The 25,922-nt window shown below is 59.0% G+C and overlaps 1 protein-coding gene across 1 annotated transcript; it reads right to left on the bottom strand.

Annotated features, from left to right (window-relative positions):
* Positions 1 to 3,645: 3,645 nt before the first annotated feature.
* FMOD (fibromodulin) lies at positions 3,646 to 6,898 on the bottom strand. The gene is made up of 2 exons (XM_009948306.2): positions 5,908 to 6,898; positions 3,646 to 3,797 (listed from the first exon to the last, which is right to left on the bottom strand). The coding sequence occupies exons 1-2, from the start codon at positions 6,896 to 6,898 to the stop codon at positions 3,646 to 3,648; spliced, it is 1,143 nt and encodes a 380-aa protein (XP_009946608.2).
* Positions 6,899 to 25,922: the final 19,024 nt, after the last annotated feature.

The following is a 25,922-nucleotide window of genomic DNA, read 5'->3' as shown; positions in this document are numbered from 1 at the left end:
GGACGCTGCAAAGGGGAAGAGTAACAGTGAGGAAGGGACGAGAATCTGGGGGAAGAGGCTGGGAAGAAAGGGAGATGAATGTTCAAAGGGTTTCAGGGAAGCTCTGGAGAAATCCTGCCTGCCCCCATGGGAAACCCTGCTGGGAGCTGCTGGTTTTTAGGATCCCATGCAGGGACAGCCCCAGGGCGGGTGCCCAGGTCCGACGTCTGTGGCCTGAGCCCCTTCGGAGTTGTGGGGTGATGGTGGGGGTCAGGGATCTGGCAGGAGCAGCGGGATGTCTTTGACATCCCACCCAAGGAGAATCCTTGGGAGGAGCCCACAGTCCAGATATGACTTGGGGGGAGGGGGGGGCTGCAGCTGCTGGTACCTCCTGCAGCAGCCCCACAAAGCCTCTGTGCTTGGGGCACCCCTCTAGGGGGGCTGGGGAGCGATTTTTTGGTCCGTTTGGGGTTTCCCCCTCCTTTATGCTTCTCTGTGGATCTGGACAAAGCCCTGCACTCCCCCCGCCTCCTCCTCCCCGGTGGGATACAGGCTGCTGGGGCCCCCTGGACCCCACGCCTCCTCCCAGCAACAGGAGGAGGAGGAGGAAGGGGATGATGAGGGGGGCCAAGCCCCCATCCCTGCTATCCCCACCACAACAAGGCAGTGATTGGGCCCCTGTGGACTCTCCCAGGACCAATGGGATCTCCCTCTTTTTTTGGGGGGGAGGGGGGAAAGCAGGGCAGGGGGTTGTACTGACCCTCTGCCCCTTCACCTCCACCCCTAAGGGATGGAGGGTCAGTGCCCCAGCTGGTGTAAATCAGCAATCCCCATTGCCCTGCGTGGATAAAGCAGCTGCTGGAGGGAGCGTTTGGTGGCTGCTCCTCCTGGGTTTTGCTCTGCTGCCATCAGACCCTGCTGCCAGGTCCCCCCATGAGGTGATGGGCTGGGGCATCCCTACAACCACCCCCTGGGCCCCCAACCCCTTGGGCTTCTGCAGGCTGGGGGTGGTTTAGGAAGGAGTGTGAGTGCTCTGAGGCAAAAACCTCGTCCAGGAACAAGGAGTGGTGTGTGCTGGTGCCCGGGCAGCTCCCGAGCATGGGGAGGAGGGTGGTGCTTGGCTGGTTTGTAGATGAAGCCTGCAAATGTCCTCCCCTGCTGCCTTTGAAGAGCGTGGGGAGGTGGTGGGTGCTTGTAGTGCTGTGCCTGGCCTGCTGGGTGCTGCCACAGGGAAGGAGGAGGACGATGGGCTGTGGTGCTTGTCCTGGGGGCTGGTGGCAGAAAGATGGGAGCTGGTCCCAGATGCCAAAAGGCACCTGCATTGGAGCTGACTGGCTCCCTGTCGGGGAGCTCTGGGGCATCCTCCTCCTCCTCTGAGCCTGCTCCCCCATGCTGCCCCGCTGCCAGCCTTGGAGGGAGGGAGCCTGACACAAGCATCGCTCGCCTCTCATATCTCAGAAGCAGGGTCAGGTTTTCCTTCCTCTGAGCTCTTTTTTTCCTGGGGGAGAACTGGGTTTCAGCCCAGCCTTGCCCAAACAAGTACTGACTGTGGTGGGCACCCCTGGGTGCTGCTCTCAGGGGATGTGGCTTTCCCTTTGGGGAGGGAAAGCCAGGGCCAGCCTGGACAGGACCACACTTGACAGGCAACACCAACATCTAGTGACAGCCCTGGGGTCCTCGGCCAGCTGGGCATAGAGTGGGATCCCCTCGGTTTGGGGTCCCTGGTCCTGGTGCCTCCAGGAGGACCATCTCTGCAGGGAACGGGGTTTGGCTGCGGGAGGTGCCACCAGATGAGGATGTGCATGTCCCTGTGCTGCCCTGGGACACAGGAGAAGATGGGGAAGGGGATGGAATGGGGTCATCTTGCCTCTCCTCCTGCTTGGCTTCTTGTCTGGAGTTGGGGGGGGCTGCCCCTGGCCAGGGCCCGGGGCTGTTTGGGGTACCTTCTGCACCCCACGGAGCACCCACGGGCTCTGTCTCCCTGGCTGGCACCAACCCAGCCAGCCCCCAGTGTGCAGGGAGAGGCCAGCGGGCTGGGGAATGGCACTTCTGTGCAACTCCAGATCTGTAAAAATCCTGCCTGTGTGAAATCTTTTTTTTTTTAAGCATCTTCCAGCTTAGCTGTTAAAAATAAGCAGGGCTGAAGAGTGGAGAACATGAAAGCATCTGGAAAATAATGAGCAGAAGCACTGTGGCACCGCCATCCTTTCCTTCTCTCAACTGACACTTTTCCATGTGTATTTTTTCCTTCTATAAATGTCCTTGCACGGACCCCAGCTGGGATGTGCTGGAGCGGCAGCTCCTCGGTGCGGGGAAGGTGGCATAAGCACATGTCGTGTCTGGTGCAACCACTAGACGGCAAATCCAGCCCGGATTGTGGCTGCGGGAAGATCTGGTCTGCAAGAGGGGAGGTTGCAGAGCTCAGAGCAGCCCAGCGGCTCAGACCCTGGTCTCTGCGTTTGGGACTCCTCAGACACGTTTCGTGCAGTTACAGAAAGGGCTTTATTCGTCGGTATGATATCTACAGTTCATGCGTCGGTGATAGTACAGGTTTTTTTGGGTTTTTGTTTCTATAGTGTTAGCATGCAGTTTAAAAGCGGAGGGCCTGGATGACGGCTTCTGCTTCGCAAGTCATCTCCAAAGCTCAGCTGCCCCTTTGGTTTTCTCAAACAAAACCGTCCAAGGAACCAAGTCGGGTGCTTTTGGCGAATTCAAACGTGCTGCGGGGGCAGGTGACACTGCGATTTTTTTTTCCTTTTTTTTTTTTTTTTTTTGGTTTTTTTTTTTGAATTGGGAGACCCTGATTGCCTGAGCAGGGAGGGAGCTGGGAGCCAAGCCGGTGAAGGGGATGGAGCTGGGTGTGCAGGGGCTCCCCAGGCAGCCAGGGGTGATGGCACTGGGAACTGCTCCATCCCTCACCCCTGGCCCTGCCCCGAACCAGTGGTCTGGGAGGAAGATGTGAGACCCCACCTTGGCCACAGCCCACGAACAGGCTGTTTCTCGGGGTGTTTCTCTCTCACCTCAGCAGCTGGCAGCCGCTCGGCAGTGGCAGGAAAGGTTCCTTTCCTTTATCTCTGGAGCAGGAGGCTGGTGGAAGGGGGGAAAATGGAGGGAGAAGAGTGGGTTTGCTCTTCCCCATCCTAGACTGAGGGATGCTGGCAGCCAGGATATCTTTAACCCTTTACTCGTGTAGCTCCCAACCTCCCGGGTGCTCCTCCCAGTGACCGCTGGCCCAGGGGGAGCCATTTGAGAGCTGCTGGTTCGGCAGGACCCACACCTGAACCCCTCCCCGCTGGGCTCGGATGCCCAGGGCCATATTCTGGAGGTGGGATGAGCTTTCCCCCATCCCTGCTGCATCCCACCCAAACCAGGGGAGAAGGTGACTGTGGGTGCAGCGCTTTTTTGGGGCGAGGGGGTGGCTGTGGTGCGGTCGGGGGACACACACCAGTGCCGGGACCTGTCGCACCTTGCGTGACCGGAGAGCCGGGAAGAGGGAACGTTTGGGGACGAACGGCTCCTGCCCACCTGCATGGGCTGATGTTGGAGCACCCTTGTTGCGCTACTGCGGAAGCCAAGTCAGGCTGTCAAGCTGCATTAAAATGGGAGTGAGCATCTCCCCAGGAACGGGGGAGCCAAGTCCTCAGGATGGGGAGGGGGGGGGCCAGGCTAGATCTCGATGATGGTGGCGCGCCGCAGGCACAGCGGGGCGTCAGGGGGCACCGCGTTTCGCTTGATCTCATTCCCATCCAGCCGCAGGACCTGGAGCCTGGAGTAGTTCATGACGTCCACCACGGTGCAGAAGCTGCTGATGGAGAACTCTGTGGGGGGGGGAGAGGAGGCGGAGAGCTGAGCACCGGCTTCGACCCCGGCTCTAACCTTTGTGATGTGACTGATCTTTGGGGAGCGGTGTGAGAAACGGCAAAGGGGGGGGGCTGCTCTGGAGGTGGGTCTGAGGGTACCGACCTCTGAGAGCGAGTGGGCAGGATAAAAAAGGAAAGCCCCCCTCAGTCATCAATTGTTCCTGCAAATTCGGACTCGACACCCTTCCCTCTTAAGCTAAAAGGGTAATTGGTGCTCCTGGCGGCAGTCAGGAGCCTGGGAGTTTGTGCCTGTTGGAGGGTTTGGCAGCGGTGGCAGCGCCTGCCGTCTGCTGCCTTTGCCCAGCCTGGCTGGAGCGCCCATAGGAAAAAAGCCGGGAGGAGTCAGAGGAAAAAAAACCGCTGCTTTTTGTTGGGAATTGCCTTTGCAGCCTCTTTTGCGAGGCTTCATATGCTGCAGCCTCCAGCCGCTGACTCCCCCCGGCCACCACGGGACCACTCAGGCAGTGTGTCCAGGAGGGAGGACATCCCTGTCCCCATCCCATCCCCGCAGACATCCCTTCTCCGGTCACTTGCCACCCTGCCAGCACCGGGCAGGGACACTCCAGCCCGGGCTGGGTTTAGAGGGAGGAAACAGAACAAACTTAAAAAATTTTGTGCAGGATTTGGGAGAGAAGCCACCGACTAGAGGGCAGCAAAGCTCCAGGCCGGGATGCTGCTGGGGAAGGCAGCGGGGTGCTGGGGGACCCCTGCACCCCAAACCGGGGTGTTTTTTTTTTTGGGAGGGGGGGCTGCAAGCCCTGTGGTGTGCAGGGAGGCAAGCGGGGAACCTCCCGGTGTGGCTGGAGGGGCACGACCCCTGCCTTGATGCCCCATGGGGTGGGATGCGTCCCCCCTAAAGAGGTTGGGGCTGCGCCCCTGGCCCCGCAGCCCCTCGCTCCTGGGGATGCTCTAAAGGTCAGCGGCAAAACCTGCAGCTGGAGGGGAAAAAACCGCTGGGAAGCCTGAACGGCTCCGCGGTGGTTTCGTGGCATTTGTGGGCAGACGTGAACAGCTACAAATTTTGAAAGCAAACATTCAGGAATCTGTTCTTGTTTTTGTGTTTCTGGCGGTTCCCCGGTGCGGGGTCGTGTGTTTCCTCTGCAACAGCCGATGGCTGCACCGCCGCAGCCCCGTCCCCGTCCCAGGCTTGCTCAGGGGGTCCAGCACCGCTCTGCCAGGCTCCTGCCCTCGGGGCCTGGCAGGTGAGAGGAGCAAGCCTGGATTTTTCCAGGAGATTGCTTGGGTTTCTGTGTTTTATTTTTTTCCCCCCCTAGCTTATTTTTATAAATAGCAGCCCCAGAACAATCTGTTCCTTTTATTTATTTGTGTATTAAGTGGAGTGAATTTTTGTCCTGGCAGAAGATGCTGCGTTGATGGCTCTCATAACCAAGAGCTCCCGTCTGTCCCAGCCCTGGCAAGGATGTGCCCCTCGGCTGCAAACCACCACCCCGGTGAGAGCTTTGGGGCCATGGGCTGTGCTGGTGCCCTGCAGGGCGGGGAGGGAGGTGGGCAGAAGGGGCTGGAGAAAGGGGCTGCGCTGGTCCCGAGTGCTGCGGGCACTTCAGGGTATGTCCCTGTCCCCTGTGTTAGCGCCGGCCAGGGCAACGTGTGTTCCCACATGCTGTGGCTGTGGGGACCCCCCACCTCTGTGCACCCTGTCGGTGACCCCCCCAGCCTGGTGCAATGCCGGACTGAAGCCGTAGTCCCCTCCCCAGGTTGTGCGTCAGCTTCAATCCACAGCTGGTTCCTGGTGTGTCTCACCAGAAGATGCTCAGGCTTCTGCTAAACACCCAGCAAAACCAGTGCAATGGCTCCGTGGATCACACGGGAGCGTTCAGAGCTGGGAGCCTCTTGGCTCCAGGTGTGCTGGGACACAACGGGCTCCATTCCTGCCTTGCTGAGGGCCACCTAGAGGTCTCCCAAATAAATTCCAGCTTCCTGCTCAGACCATTACCCCAGGCAGTCCCTCAAAGGGAGGCACAGGTTCTGCAGCCCCTCACCTCCCCACCCCTCTATTGCACCACCGTCCCCTGCACCACCGCGCGTCGGCTGACGCGTTTCTGCTCACCGTTGATTTGGTTCCCTTGAAGGTAGAGGTTCTCGAGGTTGGTGCTGACCCGGGGGATCTTCTGGAGCCTGTTGTAAGAGAGGTCCAGCTCGAGGATGCTGCTGCTGTTGAAAGTGTTGGTGGAGAGACCTTGGTTTGTCAGGCTGTTGTGGGACATCCGTACATAGAGCAGCTTGGGAGAGACCTTGAAGTAGTCATCAGGAATGGTGTTGATGTAGTTGTACTCTAGGTAGAGCTGTTCCAAGGCCATCGGGAGCCCATCTGGGACTTTCCTGAGGTGGTTGTAGCTCAGATCAGCAAGGATCAAGGACTTGAGCCCTTTGAGAGATGCTCCCATCTCAAAAATGTAGTTGTGGCTGAGGTACAGGGCTGTGAGGTTCTCCAGACCCTCCAGAGCGTTGGAGGGGACCTTGGAGATCTGATTGTAAGACAAGTGGAGCTCCCTCAGCGACCGGGGCAAGGGGCTGGGCATCTTGGTTAGGTTGTTGTTGTTCATGTACAACCTCTCCAGGTTTTTGAGCTTGGCAAAGACCCTCTTGCCCATCTTCTCACTGGTGATCTGGTTGTTGTGCAGTGCGAGCCATTCCAGCTCCGTGGCGTTGTCGAAAGCCCCCTCTTGGATGGTGGTGATCTGGTTGTTCTGGAAGTAGACGTATTTCATCCGGGAAGGCACAAAGGGCAGGTACCTCAGGTTGCGAGTGTCGCAGTACATGGCTGAGGAGAAGTTAGGGGGGCAATCACACTCTTGGGGACATTGCCAGGATGGGGCTTGCTGAGGTTCGGGGCCAGGCTCTGCCTCCGTGTCCGGAGCTGGGAGGTAAGAGTACACATACGGGGTGTTCTCATCCTCGTAGTAGGGCATGTAGTTGTAGGAGGACATACGGGACTGCCTCATGTAGTACTGTAACCAAGCCATGTCTTCTTCTTCATTGTACTGGCCCAGGGAGGCTCCGCAGAGCCCGGCGACGATCAGGATGGTGGCCCAACGCATGGTGCTGATGCTGGAGGGACCTGGGAGAAATGAGGGGGAAACCATCAGCAGTGTCAGGTCTGATGTAAGGGCTAGAGGCAGGCGAGCTGCCCCCCGTAACCTGGGAATCCAGCGGTTCCCAGGGTTGGTGGCACTTGACAGCAGAGCTGGGGAACCAGGGGACCTGAGTGAATCCTACCCAAAGCGATGTGACTGCAGACATGTCCTCTGTTTGCAGTTACCCTATCTTCCCCCTTTGCATCTCAGGCCTGTTAGAAACATCTATCCCAGTGGATATTTGCTGGCAAAATCTGTACTTATGGGTATTCCTGTTACAGCTGAGCAGAGGATGGAGGTACAGGGCACGTGGCCACGCAGCTCTGCTCAGAGGGGTCCAGGATTCGCCTGCGCTGGCTCTGCACGAGAGGGAGGACAAGGGACTCGGCCACTCCGTGGCCAAGCAGAGGAGAGCGGTAGCTGCGAGAACAGGTTGATGGAGCTCAAGGCATGTTTCGATGGAGCTATATTTATGCCACACTCGCTGGTGACATGATTTGCTGTGGGCTTCATCCAGCTCTCCCTTCCCCCACAGAAACGCAAGGATGCTCGTGCTGCTCGGGACTGATGTAAATCCTGGTAAACAAGTTCTGGCTTATTTTTGAAACGAAACCGCTTTCGAGCTTAGATTTCCCAAGCTGAGCCCCGACACAAAAAGGGGCAGAATCCACCAGCCCCTCGAGGCCAGCGTGACCAGGGGGAGAGAGGCAGCCATCCCCAGACCTGGTGCTTGGACCCTGCTTGGTGACATTCAGCCTGCTGAGGGCTGCCATCCAGAAGAGAGCAGGGCTGAGGGCTCGGAGCAAGGCAAACCCATCCCCGAGCTGCTTGGCGTGACCTTCGCAGCCGCCCAGGGTGGTGTGCCGGCGCGCCGCGGCGCTGGTGGCAGGAGGACTCCAGCTATGGCTGTTCATGTTCATCCTGCCTGCGGGCTCGAGGAGCTCCACAGAGCGGCCTGGAGCGAGGCAGCTTGAAATGCCTCCAGGAATACTCGGGGCTGTGCTGCGCGGAGAGGGAGAGGAGTCGCTCCTGCCTGCTGGCTCCTATATACGTGGCTGGGAGCGCCGAGCTCTGGGGCTGCCGGTGCATCGCTGCCAGCTCCGCTCCGGCCGCCGCGAGCGTGGGCAACGTGCGAGCACGGGCCAAGGTCCCTCCTCGCCGTGCCGGGGGGGCGGCCGTGGGGTCGCCCGATGAAACCCCACGCCGCGGCGAGGAGGGGATCTCGCCCCGCGGACAAAGAGGGCACAGTTTGCTCCCTGCCACCGGGGCACCCTGGCAGGCTGCTGGCGCTGGAAGAAGAGAGGGATTGAGAGGGCGGTGGGCGGGCATGGCTCCCTCGCTTCCTCCTGCTCCCCCTCTTTCCCTCTCCGTGGGCTGGGGTGGCAGAGGGGCAGAGGAGACGTGGTCCTCCGGGATGCTGTGTGCAACGGGGGAGCTTGGCAGTCGCAGAGGAGTTTCTTCTCCTCCTCCCTCCTGCTCCAGGGCACTCTGCCTGCTGAAATACCACAGCCGCCTTGCTCCGCGCAGGGGCTTCTCCACCCACGCAGAGCCCCTTGGCAGGACCAATCCATGGGGTCTCTCCACCTTTTCTAGTGCCCCCCTTCAACATACTGGTAAGCCCAGAGCCTGCCCTCAGCAGACACCGCTGCCCCCCACTTCATGTGAAGGGTTTTGCTTCCCCTCCTCAGTGGGCTTTCAGCCCTGTTTTTGGGGTGGGATCTGAGCTGAGTGGGCTCACAGCAAGATCTGTGTTATCTCCTGGTGCCCATGCTCCCGTGCCAGAGGCTGTCGGGCTAACGGGGTCAGCTCCCCACCCCGAGAGGGAGCAGGTTTTGGAGCAAGGGGCTTCACGGTCCATGGCCACCCATGGACTTGGCCCACTGCTGCTGTGCCAGGCATGAAACCAGCTCCCCCTTCCCTTGCACCCCAGCAGAGGGGACAGTCAGAGCTGTGCCGGGCAGGGGGGCAGCGAGCAGGCAGTGCCCACACCTCAGTGTCGATGGCAGTTGGTGTCCAGCTCCTGGCCAAGTGGGCAAGGAGCTGCCAGAAGGGCAAGAGACGTGGGTAGCAGGAGAGGGCTTCTTTCCCGGCCACGGCGGCTCGGGAGCGCTGGCGTTCGAGCTGTGCCACCCGTGTCGCTGGCATGTGCTTCGCGTGGCAGCCGCCCGCCCGCCGAGGCGAGGGTATGGAAATCAGGCTTAAAAAAAAAAAAAAAAAAAATCATAATAAATATAGAGATGGACTTACCAAGCTAAGAGCCTCCTTCCCAAAGCCTCGCTGCTCTTCTCTGGGATCTCCCGTGTGTCAAGCAGCATGTGAGTCTGTCTCCCGATTTGCAAAGGCTGGTGCCCGCCCTAGATCCCAGATCAAATATTGTGCTTGCAGGTCACGGGCTCGGCAGGTTTTTTTGGGGAGTGACCTCCCAGAAGCAACCAGTTTGCAGGAGAGACTGAAGAGACCCTAATGCTGCCTGGCGTTATAAATAACCTGCTTTTTCTTTCCTCTCTCTCTCTCTCTCTCTCTCTCTCTCTCTCTCTCTCTCTCTCCCGTCTTTTCTCATAGGAGTGTTGGCACTTCTCAGGCTCTCTCTGTTTAACAAGTTAGTGGAATCGGGGATGTTGTTTTTAAAAGGGCTGTTGTTAGGTCTCCTGTGTTTCTCATCAGGAGGCCTCTGGCCAGATTAAAAAATATCTGATTTTGAGGCGCTGAGGATGTGATTCTTAGGGTGATGTGAGAAAGTATCTTTAACTTTTGCAGTACCAGGGGAAGGGACGTTAGTGCCTGCTCCGACTGCAGCCTGGGCTTCTTCCCCAGGAAGCCTCAGTTTATGCAGCCCTGCTATTAAATATTTAGGATAAACATTTCCATGAACGATAAGGCTGCAGCATCCAAGGTAAATAAGTTGCCTACCAAAGGGCCACTGTGACAGCAGGAATTTGTCTTCAGCTTGGCAGGAGAGAGATGCCAAGCTGGCATTTCTGTAGACTGTGCCCCATCTGCCTGGGATGCAGGATAGCCCCCTACAAAGCTGACCCCGGGCTTGGGGCAGGGGCATGGGGCAGGGGAGTGGGTGCTGAGGGTGACCCGGGGTTGGGCAGAGACACGAGACTCACAGCTCTCCCCGCCGCAAGGCTCATTGCCTCCCAGTGCCAGCCTTGCCCCGGGGGGGTCCTGCAAAGTGGGAGAGCAGAAGGCGCTGTCGCAGCTCCCCCCCCTCCAGTCCCCATCCTGCTTCTCTGTGCACTCCAGCTTTGGACACAGCTCTTCCAGGGCTGTCGAGCATTTCCTCCAGCAAGGAGAGGAAAGGAGGAGCCCTGACCGCCCATCACCATCCCATGCCGGGCTCCAGCAACACGCCCAGGTCCTCCCAGGAGCCTGGAATTACTTAGTGAAGCTCAGCAGGTGCCAGACGCCCTTCGGCTTTGCTTTCCCCTTGCTCTCCCGTTGAAACTTCCCAGCCAAAACATCCTCTTCCCCTGGGGAGCCTTGCAAAGATCCTTATCGCTCCAAAGGCCCTTGTTGCAAGGAGGAGGAGGAATGTGCAGGGTGGTTGGCTGCCGGGGTTGCGAGGGACACGCTGTACAGTGGGGACGTTGCCAGAAAGAAGGTCTATTTGGGAAGGAAGAGTGTGCCTGGAAAGCACAGCTCGCTGCGCCGCAGCACGGGGCCGGGATCTGCAAGGAGAGAGGGAGGATTCAGAGAAAGCCTTGCCTTCGAGTGGGAAAGGAGGACGGGGGGGGGGGGGGTGGGTGGGTGTGTTTGTGCTGCTTAAAAAGAGGTAAAACCCTTGTAGAGTGGGGTGGGGGCTTCCATCCACCTGGCAGCACCTCTCCTCGCCCGTCGAGCTTTGCCGTGGCAGCTTGCAGCGGCGCGGGGCAGCCGGAGAAGGGCTCTCACCACGGGCACGGAGGTGGTTTGAAACTCTGGGCTGATGCAGAGAATGACCCCGCTTGGAGGGATTTGTTCCCGCTGCCAGGGAGCTCTGTTCCAGGGAAAATGGTGGGGAGGGTAGTGGCAGCCAGTAACATCTGCTGCTCGGCTCTCGGATGGTGTCAACCAACGTCACATCTCTGGCAGCTCGAGGTGTCCTGGTGGCCAACAGCTCGGAGGCTTTCGCGGGGCTTTGGATGTTTTTCTGGAAAAGCAAATTGTCCCCAGCTAGGTTAGATAAAGAGCGTGGCCTCCCCATCTTCTGAAAGTTAAAAATATTCGTGGCCCGGGACGTGCACCCTTTGGGGGAGGCTGGAGTCGGGCACCTGCTGTGCTGGGCGCTGGGGGCTGGTGGTCCCCTGGGGGATGCTGAGGAGCCCTCCCCACATGAGCTGGCTCTGAATGGTGCCATTCCCCATGCCCGCATCCCCCTTTCCCAGCCTAAACCAGAACCTAACGACGTGCTTCAGCTCAGTTGGTATGTTCCCCACAGTTACCAGCACTTTCTGTTGAATCTCATCCTGACCAGTTTAGGACCGTATCTCAGAGAAGTGAAAATTTACCATCTAAAGAATGACACATGCCTTCTTTTCTCCATCCAACCTTGAAATCTCATGCTCCAGGTGGCCAGCCGCTCCCAAGCTGCTAGCAGGGCTCTCTTGCTTAGTCCATTTGCCCAGCATGACGTGGGTGTTGGTGAGACCCCAATGCTACTGCTCTTTTCAGGCCAGTACAGAACAGATCCTCTCAGTTCCCAAGGGACTTCCATGAAGCTTTTTTAACATCTCCTCCTATAAACACCTCTTCCCTATTGCTGACGGTTCAAAGAAAGCCCTGAACTGGTGACAGGAGCTGGGAACATGCTGTCCTGCTTGCTCCAAGCCAATGGTCCCTATCGCTGCATAATCTCATCCGGAGCAACTCCAACGGTTGCAGTCTGCGTCTCATCAGCGCCAGACAGATGCCTGTATTGGTTTGCTTTGGTTTTCTAAACCAAACTGATGTGAACAGTGTCTATTTTGGTTGGGTTCGTTCCAGTTGTTTGGATCGAACGGTCTTGGGCTTTGTGTTCGAAACCACTGAATCTGGCCCGCGTTTGCCTTTAATTTGCAAATCCTGCGCTTGGAGCCGGGGGTGCTGTCTTCTCCGCAGATGGATGCGGGTTTGTCAGGATGCTTTTGGCACGGGGGACCGAATGCTGCACAGCATAACAAAGAAACAAAACTCTCTGACGCTCCTGCTAAGGCTAAAGCTCATTCTGCCTGGCTGAAGGGAGGACTACTAAACCTACCATTGGGCATCCAAAAACAGCCACTGTCAGAAGCACAGCTACTTCTGAGCAGCTTCCCTTTTTACTCATGGAAATGTTATTATTTCTGCCTCTTCCACATTTCCAAGAAGTTTCAGCTCTGCCTGGAGCTGTTGGCTGCTCTGTCCTCCCACTCACGCTACTTTCTTTAATTTTCACGTTCCTCCCTATCCTGGGAGGGGGTTACCAGTCCCACTGGGCTCAGGGTGCTGGTGTAACGATGTCTCCGTGCCCTGCCCTGGCTGCCTGGCAGCTTCTGCAGGTCACCTCCTAGACCTTGTCTTTAAAGGCACATCCCTGAAGGGTCAAGGTCCCAGCTGCTCTTTTAAGGGACTCCAGTGACAAGAATCCGAGCAGAAGCCAAGGAGACCTTGTCCCTAGGCATCTATATCCTTGCTCAGGGAACTTGTGGGGCATCGCTTGCAGAGCCTGCATGGTGAAGGGATCCATGAAGCCACCATCCAGAGCCCCTTCTTTGCATCAAGCCTCCTGACAAGGCTCGTGCTACAAACACCTGAGCAGAAAGGCTTTGGAGCCAAGTGCCTGGAGGTCCATGGCTCCCAGGTTTGCGTGGTCTTTCTGGATGTTTGCAACCTAAACCTCTTCTTCCTCGCTAGTCCTGGCTCTTTCAAGCCTTTGTAAAAGGCAGAGAGGCTCCTCCTGCGGGCACTGGCAGCGAGTGCTCTTCTCCAGGTACCTCCCCATCACTCCATCCCTCTGTGCCAGGCAGGGAACCCTCTCCTTCCTCTAACCATGCCCTGAAGCGAGAGCACTGGAGTCCGTGGGGTGGCTTGGGCTCCCCTGTGCCTGGGGGAGCAGCCCTGTGGTTTTCAGAGCAGTTCTCATCTCAGATGCCTCTCACCACACCCCCCCCACACACACACACACCCCCCAGGGCTGTGCTGCTCCTTTTAAAAGGGCTTTGCCTGGAAGCCTCCGCCTGATTTCCGAGGATGGCCGAAATAAGAGCAGGCAGTGGAAAGGCAGGCAGGGAAATGAAATCCTTAGGGGGTGCAGGCAGCGGGGGGGGGGGGGAGCCGGGATCATCGGGTCCCTTTGGGCTCAGCCCTGGCTGAGGCGGGTGGAGGGAACACGCTCAACATCTGGCAAATGTCTGCACCGGGCGGCTGCAGCCTCCTCTCCAAAAAGGCAAAGGTCAGCGTGGAAGGGCAGGGCGAACCCTCCCTCGACCTCCCTGCTCACCCCGGCCTCCCTTTTCCCTTTTTTCTTTTTTAGCAATACATTCTTCAGCCCAAACAACATTCTTGAATCAAGATTTGAGGCAATCTGGAGGGAGCCCGTCACTCGGAGACGGCGCGACTTGCCGAGCGAGCCCTGGGGCTCTGCTGGAAACTCTGACATGGGTGCGGGCTGTCGGGGCGATGCTCTTGCCATGGCTCCCGTGTGTCAGCACAGGCACAGCCCGATGCTCCCGGGGCTCCTGGGGTCACCCGATTTCCAGGGGAGGTGCTTCAAAACTTTCCTGGCGTGCAGCAAGCTGCAAGGGGTCAGCCCAGGCTTTCCCCGGCTAGAAATGGGAGGACAGGCAGCCCTTGGTTGGGAATCCTCGCCCTCGGGCTGCTCCCCTCCTCTCCCTCCTGCGGGACACCCGGGGTTGTGAAATCCGTGCCTGGCTGCAGCCCCGCTCGCACCCCACGCCCCAGCCCCAGCTGCTCCGTGCCACGGGGCTCCGAAAACCAGCCTGCACCAGAGAGGTGCCTTGATACCAAAAATAAAGGGGTTGCCAGCTCCTGGCCCCGACCCATGTCCCCTTGCCACTGCTCTGTCCCCTGCCCTGGACGTGCTACGTGTACCCGGTGCCACCCCCAAGTGACACCCGCCTTTGCGCTCCGCAGCCCCCGTCCTCACCCGTCCAAACCGTCGTGGTCCCGCAGCGACCCAGGGCCAGGCTGTGCAGTAGCCACAAGCAGCTACTATTTGCCTCCAGATCTCTTGGGGGGGAGGGGGGAGCGGGCACAGGGGAGGGAGAGCAAACCCCAAATTGCCCCTTACCCTCCTCAGGCGCTGCCTTTGCACGGCCGCCAGCGCTGGGAAGCGCTAGTTTGGCTGGGGAAGGCTTTGCCCCCTCCCACTGTAATTACAGGCTGCCTTTGGGGCCCTGGAGCCTCGTGTAATAACACCCTGGTCTCTCAGGGTCTGTGGGTTATTATGGGGTGGACTCAACCCTCTCAGCACCCAGACCCAGGAATGTCCCTGCAGCCTGTCCCGCAGCTCCCAGCCCCACACAAGTGGCTCTGGATACCCGATGGGCTCAGCGTGCGTGCTCTCATCCCTCTCCCTACAAACCCAAGACACCAGATTTCTCTGTCTACAGGCTCCAGTGCTTCTCCCCTTGCAGCGTGGCTGGTGCCCTGGGCTGTGCTGGGAGAGGACGCCTCAGCACAAAGAGGGTCAGAGCTTATTACAACCACTGTAAAATGTGTTTGAAAAGGTTAAGCACTTAATTTGGAACAGAGCTGGAAACTATGAAGGGTTTCCTCACCCCGTCGCTCCCTCTCCTGTCCCTGGACGTACGCTTTGCGCTGCTAACGTCTCCGTGGCTAACGGAGCTGGTGACGAGCACGCAGTGCAATACCTTTCAGAGCCTCAGAGGAGCCGGGAGAGCGGTTTGCACAAGATTAGTGCAAATCCACTCGGGAGGACAGCTGCAAAGATCACCGAGTCCCATCAGGTGTCACAGGCTCTGCTGCCGCCGTGATTTATTGCCTGCGCCCAGGCTTGTCATGCAGATGTTTGCCCATAGCTGCGTGGGTATCACTCGCTTCTGCTCGTGGGTGTTATTACACGGTGTCGGGACCAAACCTGGCAGGATGCTGACGTCTTCCCAGCTCCGTTTGTGGGACCGCTGTACCTTGATCTGCTGCAGCCCAGCACAGGACCTGCCCCCCCCAGCGTGTTGGGTGCCCAAACCCAGAGCCCCTGCGCTCAGCCATCACAGGGCAGAGCTGCTCCGCTGCGACGTGGCAGCAGCTCCCTGCCCCTTGCTGGACCTTAGGAGGGGACAAGGGCACGGGAACCCCGAGGATATTTGCCTGTGGTGATTTGCTCTGTGCTTTGAGGCTGAGCAAAATGTCCTGCTGGGACCCGGCTGCCTCTCCCCTTCTCTCCCCCCCGTAGCACCAAGGTAGCTCTGAAGGTTGCCAGGTGCTGGCTGCAGCCATCCGAGGAGCAGGAGGAAAAAACGCAGCGTTTCCTTGCTCAGAGCCTTCAATTCATGTTTTCAAAGGCCCTTTGAATCCTTGGCTCCTCTTCGAAGCTTCCCAGCTCTCCTGAACAAACAGCAGGAGGGAACAGGTTCATTCCAGCCCATTGACTGAGGCTCCTGGATGGGGAAAATCTCGCGTCATGTTTCCTACAAGCAAGGAGCCTCGGAGCCCTCTCGCAAAGCACTGAGCCCAAGAGACGCATCTCTGCCTGTCCCCAAAGCTGTCCCTAAACCTGTCTCTCTGCCCCAGGTCTCTCCTCTCCGGCTTTGAGGGCTCGGTGCAGACCTCCTCCTCCTCCTCCAAGGCAAGCTTGGTACCCAAACCTCTCTGCAAACAGGGTTGCAGACACACTGGGAGCCAAATATAAACCCACGTAGAGATTAATAAATTATAACCAGCAGTCGGAGCTGCACCAAGCAGCAAACAGGGAGAGGGTCCTGGTGCACAGAGCTGTGCTTCTGGGGGTCCTCCTGGCTCAGTGGGGACCCTTGGAGAGGAGCAGGGTGAAGGTCCCCCATCCCAGGGTGCCTTTAGAACCACGCATCTATCATTTTGCTGTTAAATGTTGCTAACGCTCTTAAAATGCACGGCCTCGCAGATCTGCTCCCCTGTTGGTGAACTGCAGCCAGCTCTGGGGTAGGGGTGGCAGAGCTGGTGGGCAGAGGAGGGGGAAGCAGGGCCTGATCCTGTCCCCCTCTGCAGCCGGGTGCATCCCCACAGCCCCGTGACGGGCACCGAAGCCCGGCTGTCCCATGGCGCGCTCAGCCCTTCCCCACTGCCTCGTGGTTCCCACCAGCTTCCCAGATCCCCCCCGGCTCTGCGAAGGTCACGGCACTGAACTCCTCTCCCAAATGGTGCGCGGGCTGTTTTTCTCTCTAAAGCATCTGAAATATGAAAGAAAAAAAAAGAAAAGCCAAACATCAGCTGCCTGGGAAACCCATTAGCGTTCCTGCCTGCTCCTGCCACCTGGCTTCCCGCGCTAACACACAAATCGAAACGTCCCGCTGCCCGGAGCCTCTTCACCCTGGCATCCTTTTGCCTGGAGCAGAGCTAAGCCCTGCCAGGGGCCACCGCAACAAACCTCTGCCCTGGCTCCCGTCACCACGCTCGGGCCTTCTTCCGAGCTGCAAACACTCCTCCAGATTAAAGGCAGGCATGATTTTCTTTTTTTTTTTTTTTTTAAAAAAAAAGACCAAAAAAAAAAAAAGCAAAGCTTTGGAGATAAACAGGAGCAAGAAGCAGGGCGTGGGCGTTCGCTGCTTTTGCTGCTGTTCAGCTGCATTGAGTTGTTTGGGGGAAACTTGGGGTCCTGGCAGCGCCTTCGCAATTTAGGGAGATAAAAAGAGCATCTAGAAGGCGGTGGCGTTGGAGGGACAGGAGCATCCCCTTGGGTTTGGGGTGGTGACGCCCCTCTCTGATACGCCCTGGGGCTCTGGGGTGCATCCCTTGTGCCCTGCCCGCCTTTCCCACCCAGAGAGCGTGGGTGCTGGGGTGTGGATAATCCCCTGGGCACGGTGCTGCAACCCCCGTGGAGCTGGGACAGGCAGGGGCCGGGGCGGCGAGGGGCTGCTGGGGGTCCGTGGGCAGACACGGCAGAGCTGGGGGTGGGCTGGGTGCTGCAGAGCTCACGCGGGTGCTGTCAGCCCGTGAGCAATAATTAGCGATGATCAAAGCAGCTTCTTCCCGACAGCCCTGAATACGGATGCTTGGAAATCTGGGCGAGCGTTCGGGCTGTCGACAGGGAGAAAACAACACCCGCTCCTGCCTGCGGGCAGGGGCCTTGGCGGGCAGCTGTCTGCTGGGGTTGGGCTGCTCCCAGGACCCCCAGCGCCAGCGGGTTGGGTTTGGGGGGTCTGGGGGGTGAGCGCCGCCGTGGGCAGAGCTGCGCGTGGGTCGCCGGTGTGCGGGGCATCGTGGGGCTCCGCTCCCCGCCTGGCAGCGACGGGGTCCCCATCGCTGCATCTCTGCAAGTCAAGAAGAGTGAGTTAAGGCGAATAAGGAGTCTGGCAGCTCGTCGGGGACTGGAGCAGGCTGAGAAATGCAACAGCGCAGCGGCTGAGCCACCCCAGCCTGCGCTTTAGTCCCTGCTGCACCAAGCCGGGGCTGTCCCCGCATCCAGAGCACCCCAGTCCTCGCCGCAGGCTCTCGCCTGGGGTTATCCCAGCGGAGTGTGGCGCTGCCCAGAGCTGGCACGAACCCCTCGCCCCCGAGCCAGAGGCTGGCAGGCCTCTGCTCCCCTGCCCCTGCCTGCACCCGCTGCGGGAGGGCTGGATGAGACGTGCCCCGGCCGCGCTACATGCGGTTTGATAAATTCTTGCTTTGTTTTTGTTCGATTTCCCCTGGCCTTCTCCGAGGACAGTGTGTGCGGGCTGATCGGAGCAGGGACGGCTGCCAGCTGCCTCCGCTCCATCGTCCCCAGCACCGGTGGCTTCTCCTCCTGCCCTCGGGGTGCTTGTTCTCGCTGGGAGAAGCTGTTTACAAGACCTGGCTCCTCTCCCCTGCTGCTACTGCTGCCTGCAGCAGCTCTGTGGGTGGATGTGTGAGATGCCCCCACGCTCTGCTCTGCAGAAACGAGCAGGAATCCATGGTGAACCCCTGCCCAGCGCTCCTGGCCTCCTCCCAGCCTCAGCCTGGCAGGCGGAGGCATCCAGAAAAGCCCCGTTCATCCCCAAACCCTCTCCAGCAATTTCCCTGCTCGACCCTGACTCCCTCCACTTGCTTAGGGCTTGTACCTCAGCCGTATCCCCAACTGCATGGCCCCCAGAGCCCCCCCGGGTGGTTTTGTCCCCCCTTCTCCCCTCTGTGCTTCCCTTTGCAATTGTACAATGGAGCACATTGTGCCTGGGAGCCCAGGGACCTCTCCCTGGCTCTCGGGCTCAGTTTTGTCTTGGCTTTCAAAGAGAGAAGGAAACTGCTGCTGAGCTGAGCCCAACCGATGGCCCTGGCTGCTGTGGGACCACGCAGTGGGAGCGAGGAGGACATCTGGTGCCTCGAGCATGGAGGGAAAAGGCTGAACTCAAGCCCCGGGTCCTGTTTTGGGGTGCTCTCTGTGCTCCCACCACGTGCCCCCTTCACTGTTTGCAGGCAACCCTCCTCTCAGCCGCCACACGCAAGGAAGCATCACAAGGTGTCAGGGACACAGGACAGCCACGGGGGCGTGAAAACGCTGGAAATGTTCCTGGATGTCCCTGGGAAGAGCCGGGCTGTGGCAGCTCAGTCCCAAGCGCTGCGTTTGCTGCCCTCCTCGAGAGAGGCGAGGAGAGGAAAGGGGGTGCCCAAAGCGGGGCCGAGATGAATACGAGGCTGAGAGGTAGGTGGGCTGTTAGTCCCCAGGAGTAACCTCAGGGAAAACGGCCCCTGCTATAAGGATTTCCTTCCTTTAGTATTTCGGGGTTTTTTTTTGGAGGTTGCTCCGGCTCCTGCTCTCCCTGTCGCCAGCCAGCTCCCTCCCGGCCAGCACCGCGCTGGAGGGAGGGGTTGGCTGCCTGCGGCTTTCTCCCTTTTCCCTGCAAGACCGAGATGCTGATGTGTAAGCTCTGGGTCTCTTTGGCTCCCCAGGTCCTCCATGGCTGAAGCAGCGGCGGCGGGAAGGAGGCAGCCAGGAGGCCGCCCCTATAGGCACCGCTATACTCCTCCAGGCTCCTGCATATATATTTCCGTTGCTGTCTGCCTGTGCTGGAGCAGGAACGTGCGTCTCCGAAGCAGCGTGGGGGATTAATGGGCTGTAAGGAACAGGGCAGCTCTCGCCGTCCCTGTCCCAGCCGGCAGCGGGTGCAGCCCCAGCACGGCCAAACCCTGAGCCGGCTCCGCTCCAGCAGCTCCTCCGAAACATCCCGGCTCAGAGCAATTTTACAACAAGCCTTCACTTCCAGGGAGCCTGACCTTTTCATTAATAAATCAGCTGTGTTATTGAATGTATGAATAATACATGATCACACCCAGCCCTGCGCTAAGCTCTGTGTGTAAAATTTAATTAATCCTCTCACGTAACGCCCCCGAGGGCCGATGATGAACTGTTACGCACAGCTCGGGCTGCCAGCGGCATCCGGCGATGGCTCCGGAGCATCCCGGCCCCAGCAGCTGCATCCCGCTCACCCCACGGGTGGTTTCTCTCCAGCAATTTTTTTTTGCGATGCTTCTTTCTCTGGGTGTTTTAAAGGGGAAAATTCCCCTTTGCTGTGGAGCTGCTGGAGGAAACCCGGCAGCATCCTTTCACCGAGCGTTTCCTCTGGGAAATAATACCAGTTTTTTCTTTCCCCGACCTTTTCCTGCTGTGGCTGTTAATAATGTGAAATCCTAAGTAAATGTCTCCATTCAGGTGTGTTTGACAGGAAACCATGAGCAAACATTGCCACGGCTGGTACAATCTCCAGGAGACCCCCACGTATTTAAATGGGAATCAGCCCCAAAGATAGCCTTGATCCCAGCAGGGTCCTTCCCTCCAGCTGCCGCATGCGAGGGGTGGGAACGTGTTTGCTCGTTTTTCAACTCAACAAAAGCTTTGACCCCGTGGAAGGTGCCAGGAACAGTGTCAGTTTGACTCCCGGGGGGGGGCTGTGCTGGTTGCTCCCAGGCTTTGCTGCTGCCCACCGCTCCTCTCACTCCCCTCTTTAACCTCGCAAGCGCTGGGGATACGGAGGCGGCTCCTGCAGCGGCTGCCTTGGCTCTGCCCCCCGAGTCAGGGGGCTGGGGGTCTTGCAGGGGAAACCGCAGCAGCCTGGGGTTAATTAGCAAACAGCGTAACGAGGTCTGGTAGTGATTACACGCACCCTTTGCCAGGAAGCAGCTGCAGACTCACGTGGCTGGTGCGTTGCGGGGGGGGACAAGCCCCTTCTGCCCTCCGGCAGACCCCCAGCTCAGCGCCTTGCCCGGCACCCTGCAGCCCAAGCGGGACAGCACCCATTGCCCCACGCCACGGGGCTGCTTGGGGCCACGAGTGGGAGCGGGAGGGTTTGGGTGGGCAGTGCATGCGTGGCTGGGGTTAGGGGGGGGGCTGCATATGTGAGGGAGCCCAGCTTCTGGGGGCTGCAGGGGCACCCAGCCCTGGCTGCACCCCGCGGCTCGCTTTGCTGGGGTGCTGTGCGGTGCTGGAGATGGAAACCAGCTGCCATGCTCTCCCTCTAGTGGACACGGCCCATGGGTAGGTGATGGGGTGAGGGTCCCCACTCAGCTCCTGGTGCTCCCCAACCCCCAGTGCCGGGAGGTGACTGACACGCCGCGGGCTTTTTGGCACAGGGGGCTGCTTGTGCTGTCCCTGCTGCCAGCTGGCGTCGGATCCAACGGTGCGGCTGCGAAAGGATGGAGAGCTTCGCACGCGGCCATCACCGCTGGGAGAAGGGATGGGCGTGTTATGGGGCAGAAAATGGGGTCACACAGGGGCTCTGGGGTGGGTTTCAGAGCTGGTGTGAGCTGGCACCGGTCCCACCGACACCAGGGAAAGCTCTGCTTGCTCCCACCAGCTGAGGAGGCAGCTCCCCGGTCGCTGCCTCTCCCGACACAAGCACGCGGCGTTTCAGCAAATGTGCTGAAAAATAAACACTTTTCCTTATAGCTCCGCATGCACAAATGTTGCCCTTGGCTGCACGCGAGGGGCTGGGCGCTCGGGGACTGAAGGGGCTTTTGTTGGGGAAACGGCTGCGAGAGTAATTTGAAAACTCCTTCTAGGTTTCTCTTCCTGCCTCCTTCTCCCAACCTTTCCCTGGCCGGCAAAGATGCTCCTGGGGGTTTTACAGCTCTGCCCTACGGCTGCAGCCTGCACGGCTCAGGGAGCATCCCCCTTCACTGGGGCAACTGCTGGACCCCAAGCCCCTGCGCTGCAAGCTCCTTCCCAGCTTTTCTCCCCGTTCCCTGCAGGCTACGCACGCCCTGGGCTTCCTCCTCTCTCCCTCCCGTCCCTCCCAATTAAATGTTTCCGAGCGAGGTTGTCTTGAAGTGTCTGCAGCTTCAGAAATCCCTGGCAGGTTGCCTCTGAGGAGCGGTTTCAAAGGCTTTAACCGCTCTCTGATACCGGCTCCGCGCCGCTGCCGGGAGCTGCTGTAGCTCCAGGGTGGCTGCACGCAGCCAGCGGGACCCGGACATGGGGACAGCACAACCCGGGGCACTGCTGGCCCCAGGCTTTTTAAGAAATGCCAGGTCAGGGTCATCAAACCTCCCAGCCCTTTGTGCATGGCTTGAGCTCTGGGTGCGGCTCTCTGCGGACAACTGGAGCCAGCCTGGTATGGAAACATCGCTTGTTTGCATCTGTAGCTACGGCTATTTTCTTCAATAGCCAAGAGCTACGTAAGGAGGGGTTTGATTTCACACGTCGGGACGGTGCTTGACGGAAAGAAACTGGGCAGTAGCTGGGTGGGTGCATGAGCAACACGATGGGGAATGCTCAGCCTTGAATTCGGGAGCTCTGTCTCGGCGTGTGAGGCTCGCGGTTCTCTGGGCCACCGTCTGCCTGCTCAGAGAGGAGCGAAGAGAAATGCAGGTTGTAAAGCTGCTGCTCCGGATGGTGCCTCCTGGGCCCTGGGGACAATCTCCAGCCACGGAGCAGAGGACGGTGTTAGCCCCAGCCACGGCTTGGCAGATGGTCCAAGGAGCCACCAAGCTGGGCACGTCCTGCTGCCCATCCCGGCCGTGGTGGGACAGCTCTGGTGCAGGGTCCGAGGGACACGGGGCAGTGTGACACCATCAGGATGAGGCCCCAGGCTCCCGGGAGGAGGGGGACGGACGCTCCCCGGCACCACCTCCAGATGTGCATTTCATTCTGATTTAATCAGATATTTACTGCGAGACCATAAAGCCGTGAACAGCTCTTGGACGCGTTTCCAGGGCTGTTGCCCAGCCTCTTCCCCTGCAGAGCCACCATCTCCCACCACCAAGCCCTTCCCTTGCTGTTTAATTGCCTTACTTCATCAATGCAAATGAGTTATGAGCCATGAATGATCTTTAATCCTGGTGCACATCCCTGTAAAACATGAAGCTGGAAAAACTCTTCCCCAGCCTTTGGCTGGTTTTCCTTGTGTGTTTGCTGAGGCACACGCTGCTGCCCGCCCCGAGGCAGGCTGTACCTGCCGGGGGTGGTGTCCCTTTGACCGCAGGGTGCCGGCAGACCCACTCATGACGTGCCCTGCGCCGGGGTGGCTGGCAGAGCTCCCCTGGGAGTGTTGGAGGGCACGACTCAGGGCACCAGGTACCCCCGTCAGCTAAAAATCATCAGGGCTTTTCCTCCTGTGCTGTCCTCATAGCAGCATGGTTCTGCCCTCATCTGCCTCCCCACCGATGTCCTCGGCTTGCACACCCGCCCTGAGCCGTGGGTGCTGCACAGTGCATTCCCTGCACTCCTTGCTGGGCATATTTTTAATAACCCTGATCTGTGTATTGCTTCTGTCCTGCACACAGCCCCCGCTCACGTTTGGCAGGTTGGCCAGGCTTGAACACCCCCAACTGTCACCCCCAAGCTGTATCAATATTAATTTCCAGTCCTGCAGGAAACCTACTGAACCCCGGGGTACAGCTGCAAGGGTCAGTCTGTCGGGGGTTTATTGGATGGTTCCTTGTTGTGAATGTCAGGGAGGTTGGTTGTGAAGCATCAATGATGCCCTTGAAGAACAACAACTGGAGATATTAATGTGGTCATCCATCCATCCATCCATCCATCCATCCATCCATCCATCTGTCCATCCATCCATGCATCCATGCATCTGTCCATCCATCCATCCATCCATCCATGCATCCATGCATCCATCCACCCATCCACCCATCCATCCACCCATCCGTCCATCCACCCACCCATCCATCCATCCACCCACCCATCCATCCATCCATCCACCCATCCACCCATCCATCCATCCATCCATCCATCCATCCATCCATCCATCCATCCATCGACCCATCCATCCATCCATCCATCCATCCACCCATCCACCCACCCACCCAGAGACCCCCCCAGCACCCCCTACAACCCCACACGTTCAGAAGGAGGGGACAGGGGCAGGGAGGGAGGCGGATCCACACCGAGACGACGGAGATCTGCGGGATGCGCCTGTCGGGCGCTGCCGATGGGCGAGGGGAGCGAGGGGCTGGGGGGCCGAGCGCGGTGAGGCTGCAGCCGTGCTGCTCACACCAGTGCAGCCGCCGGGGCTGCTGGCAGGGGCTGGGCTGCTGGCGAGACGCAGCTGGATGGCTCCGCTTTTTTCCAGGCCTGTGTCTCAGTTTCTCTTTATTTTATGTGTTTTTATTTCCTATTAAAAGCACGCTGTCTCATTTCCTCCATGAAAAACAAGGCTCTTTCAGCAAGATGAATTCCTCCAGCTCCAGCGAAGCCCAGGTCTGCACCGAAAAATAAACAGGCTGTGCGGGACGCAGCCGCCTTCTCCCCACAGCCCCTGCTGCTGGTGCTGGCATTGGCTCGGGGCAGAGATGCTGAATCCCCCTCCTTGGGGACAGAGGGACGGCGTCTGCTGCACAAATCCTTTGGGCCAGCATCGTTTCCCACCCTGTGCCTCCCCTTCCCTCACTGGAACCTTCTGTGTTTTGAGCAGGGTTTGTTGGCATCTAAAGGAGAAGGAACCAGCTGGTGTGTCCCCTTGCCACGTTGGGAAGATGCAGGAGAGGGCCTGGAGCCCTCTCAGTCCCACCGGCATCTACATCCCTCCACCCGCAGGAGAGACAGATCCTCGGAGGCTACGGGAGCAGCTACCAGAGCATCTGCCTCAGCTGGAAGCAGCGGCGCAGATGCCTTCGAGATGAAAACACTTCCTCTGCCGCTCCACCTCCACCTGACATTTGGGAAAGCAGAGGCTCAGCTCCCTGGAGCTTTCCAGCTCTCTTAACTGGAGCCATTCCGCACGCTGCTCCTCGGGCCCAGAGGCGTCAAGCGGCGGCGTGGGGCAGCGCTGGCTCCGGGAGGGAGCCTGGAGAGGAGCCGTCCCGGGCTGTTGTCCGGGGAACTGGGTGTTTATCCCAGCCAGCAGTGCTGGACCAAGCCTGAGCGGGTTGTCTGCAGCCCAGGATGCGACTGGCCTGCTGGGGGACCTGGCTCCATGGGTGCACTGAGTCGGTGGGTCCTCAGCACCCGTTTCTGATGCCTCTGATGGCTCCCACGGGCTGTGTCACCCACGGGAGAGGTCTCTGGGCGAGGGGTGAGTGCTCTGTGCAGTTGTCCTCTCGCAACAAGCCGGCCCTCGCAGGGGCAGAGCTGCCTGGTGCTGGGGCACAGCCTGGCACAGCCCAGGGTGGTGCCTCCATGGGGGCAGCCCTGCCTACCCTGCCCGCCCCTGCATCAGCTGCAGCTTAGCTCCAACTGAGACCCCCAACGGAGACCCCCAGGGCTGCAGATTTTCGTCATTTTGGGGTTAATATTTTCTTTTTTTTGGCCACGCTGTAATTTAGCACCAACCCTTGTGAGCAGAAGGCAGTCTTTTCAGATGCTGCTGTTGCAGCAGGAAGATGCTGGGGGGGTGATGCCCCCCAGGGCAGTTTCTCTGCCCTCTGTGCTTTGCTCTGGCTCAGCTCCAGCCCGTCCCTCCACAGCAAACACAGTGGTGGGCACAGCCAGAGGACGGCAGCTTCTGGGCAGGCTCCTGACAGCTGATTTTACAGTGCTGGGAGCTCGGCTCAGCCTGCCGTCCGCTTCTGCTTCGATCAAAATGAATGTGCAATATTAAAGTATCAGAGCCGAACTCCCCAGGCAGAGAGAAACAGAAAGACATTTATTTTCCAGCCCTGAGCTATGTATTTATTATGAAATGTTGGTTCTTGCCGGGGTGGAAGATCTGGCAGGGCTCTGCAGCCACAGCTTGCCAGCCATGGTGCACACCAGGACAGGGCAAATGCCTCTGGCCAGATCCTGCCCGTGCCCAGCAACTCGGGAGAGGCTGCAGGCTGAGATGGCCACTGCAGGGACTGTCCCTTAAGAAGGAAAAAGAAATAAGGGAAGAAACGAGATGAGGCTGAGGCATGTTGCTTTGACAACTTCCCAAGGCTTCCTTTGGAGGCCGATGGCCACGAGAACAAACTCTCCCTAGGGATGGGGCTTCCCGTTGCAAGACATGATGCTGGGAGAGAGGAAAGGGGCCAGGGAGGGTAGCAGGGGGCTGGGAAAAGCGGTGTGAGCTGCCAGCACGTCAGGCTGAGGTCTGACCCATCAAAGGAAAGGCACAGCAATACCCAGAGCCGGTATTGCCTGCAAACCCCCCACCTCTGAGCCCTGGGTCTTCCCAAGTGTGGGGTGAGAAGCAGCTGCAACGCCTGAGTGCAAGTGATTGCGTTAACCAGGGAGTTATCAAATACCCCGAGCTGCTGGCAGTTACTTCTGGATGGAGGAAGGAAAGTTTGCACCTTCAGCCAGTGATTCCAGCTGGTTTTCAAGCCTGGGGGAACTGCGGAGGGCACCGGTGGAAGAGCCAGTGAAGGTCACACCACGCTGGGTGCTGGTGCTCTGCTGGAAGCTGAGACCACTCGGGCCCGTGGCGAAAGCCATCAGGTGGGGTTTGGTGTCTTGTACAGAGGTTTTTAGCCGTGGCCGGCAGATGTT

This window comes from Leptosomus discolor, chromosome 21 (assembly GCF_034619465.1).
Source record: "Leptosomus discolor isolate bLepDis1 chromosome 21, bLepDis1.hap2, whole genome shotgun sequence".
NCBI lineage: Eukaryota > Metazoa > Chordata > Aves > Leptosomiformes > Leptosomidae > Leptosomus > Leptosomus discolor.
The sequence above is the reverse complement of the archived record's forward strand: the minus strand, read 5'-3'. Positions and strand labels throughout refer to the sequence as shown.

Coding starts and splice junctions, on each gene's coding strand:
- FMOD (XM_009948306.2), bottom strand. CDS start 6,898: ATGCGTTGGGCCACCATCCTGATCGTCGCCGGGCTCTGCGGAGCCTCC. Junction 3,798..5,907: donor TCAAGGGAACCAAATCAACG/GTGAGCAGAAAC, acceptor CCCCCCCCACAG/AGTTCTCCATCAGCAGCTTC.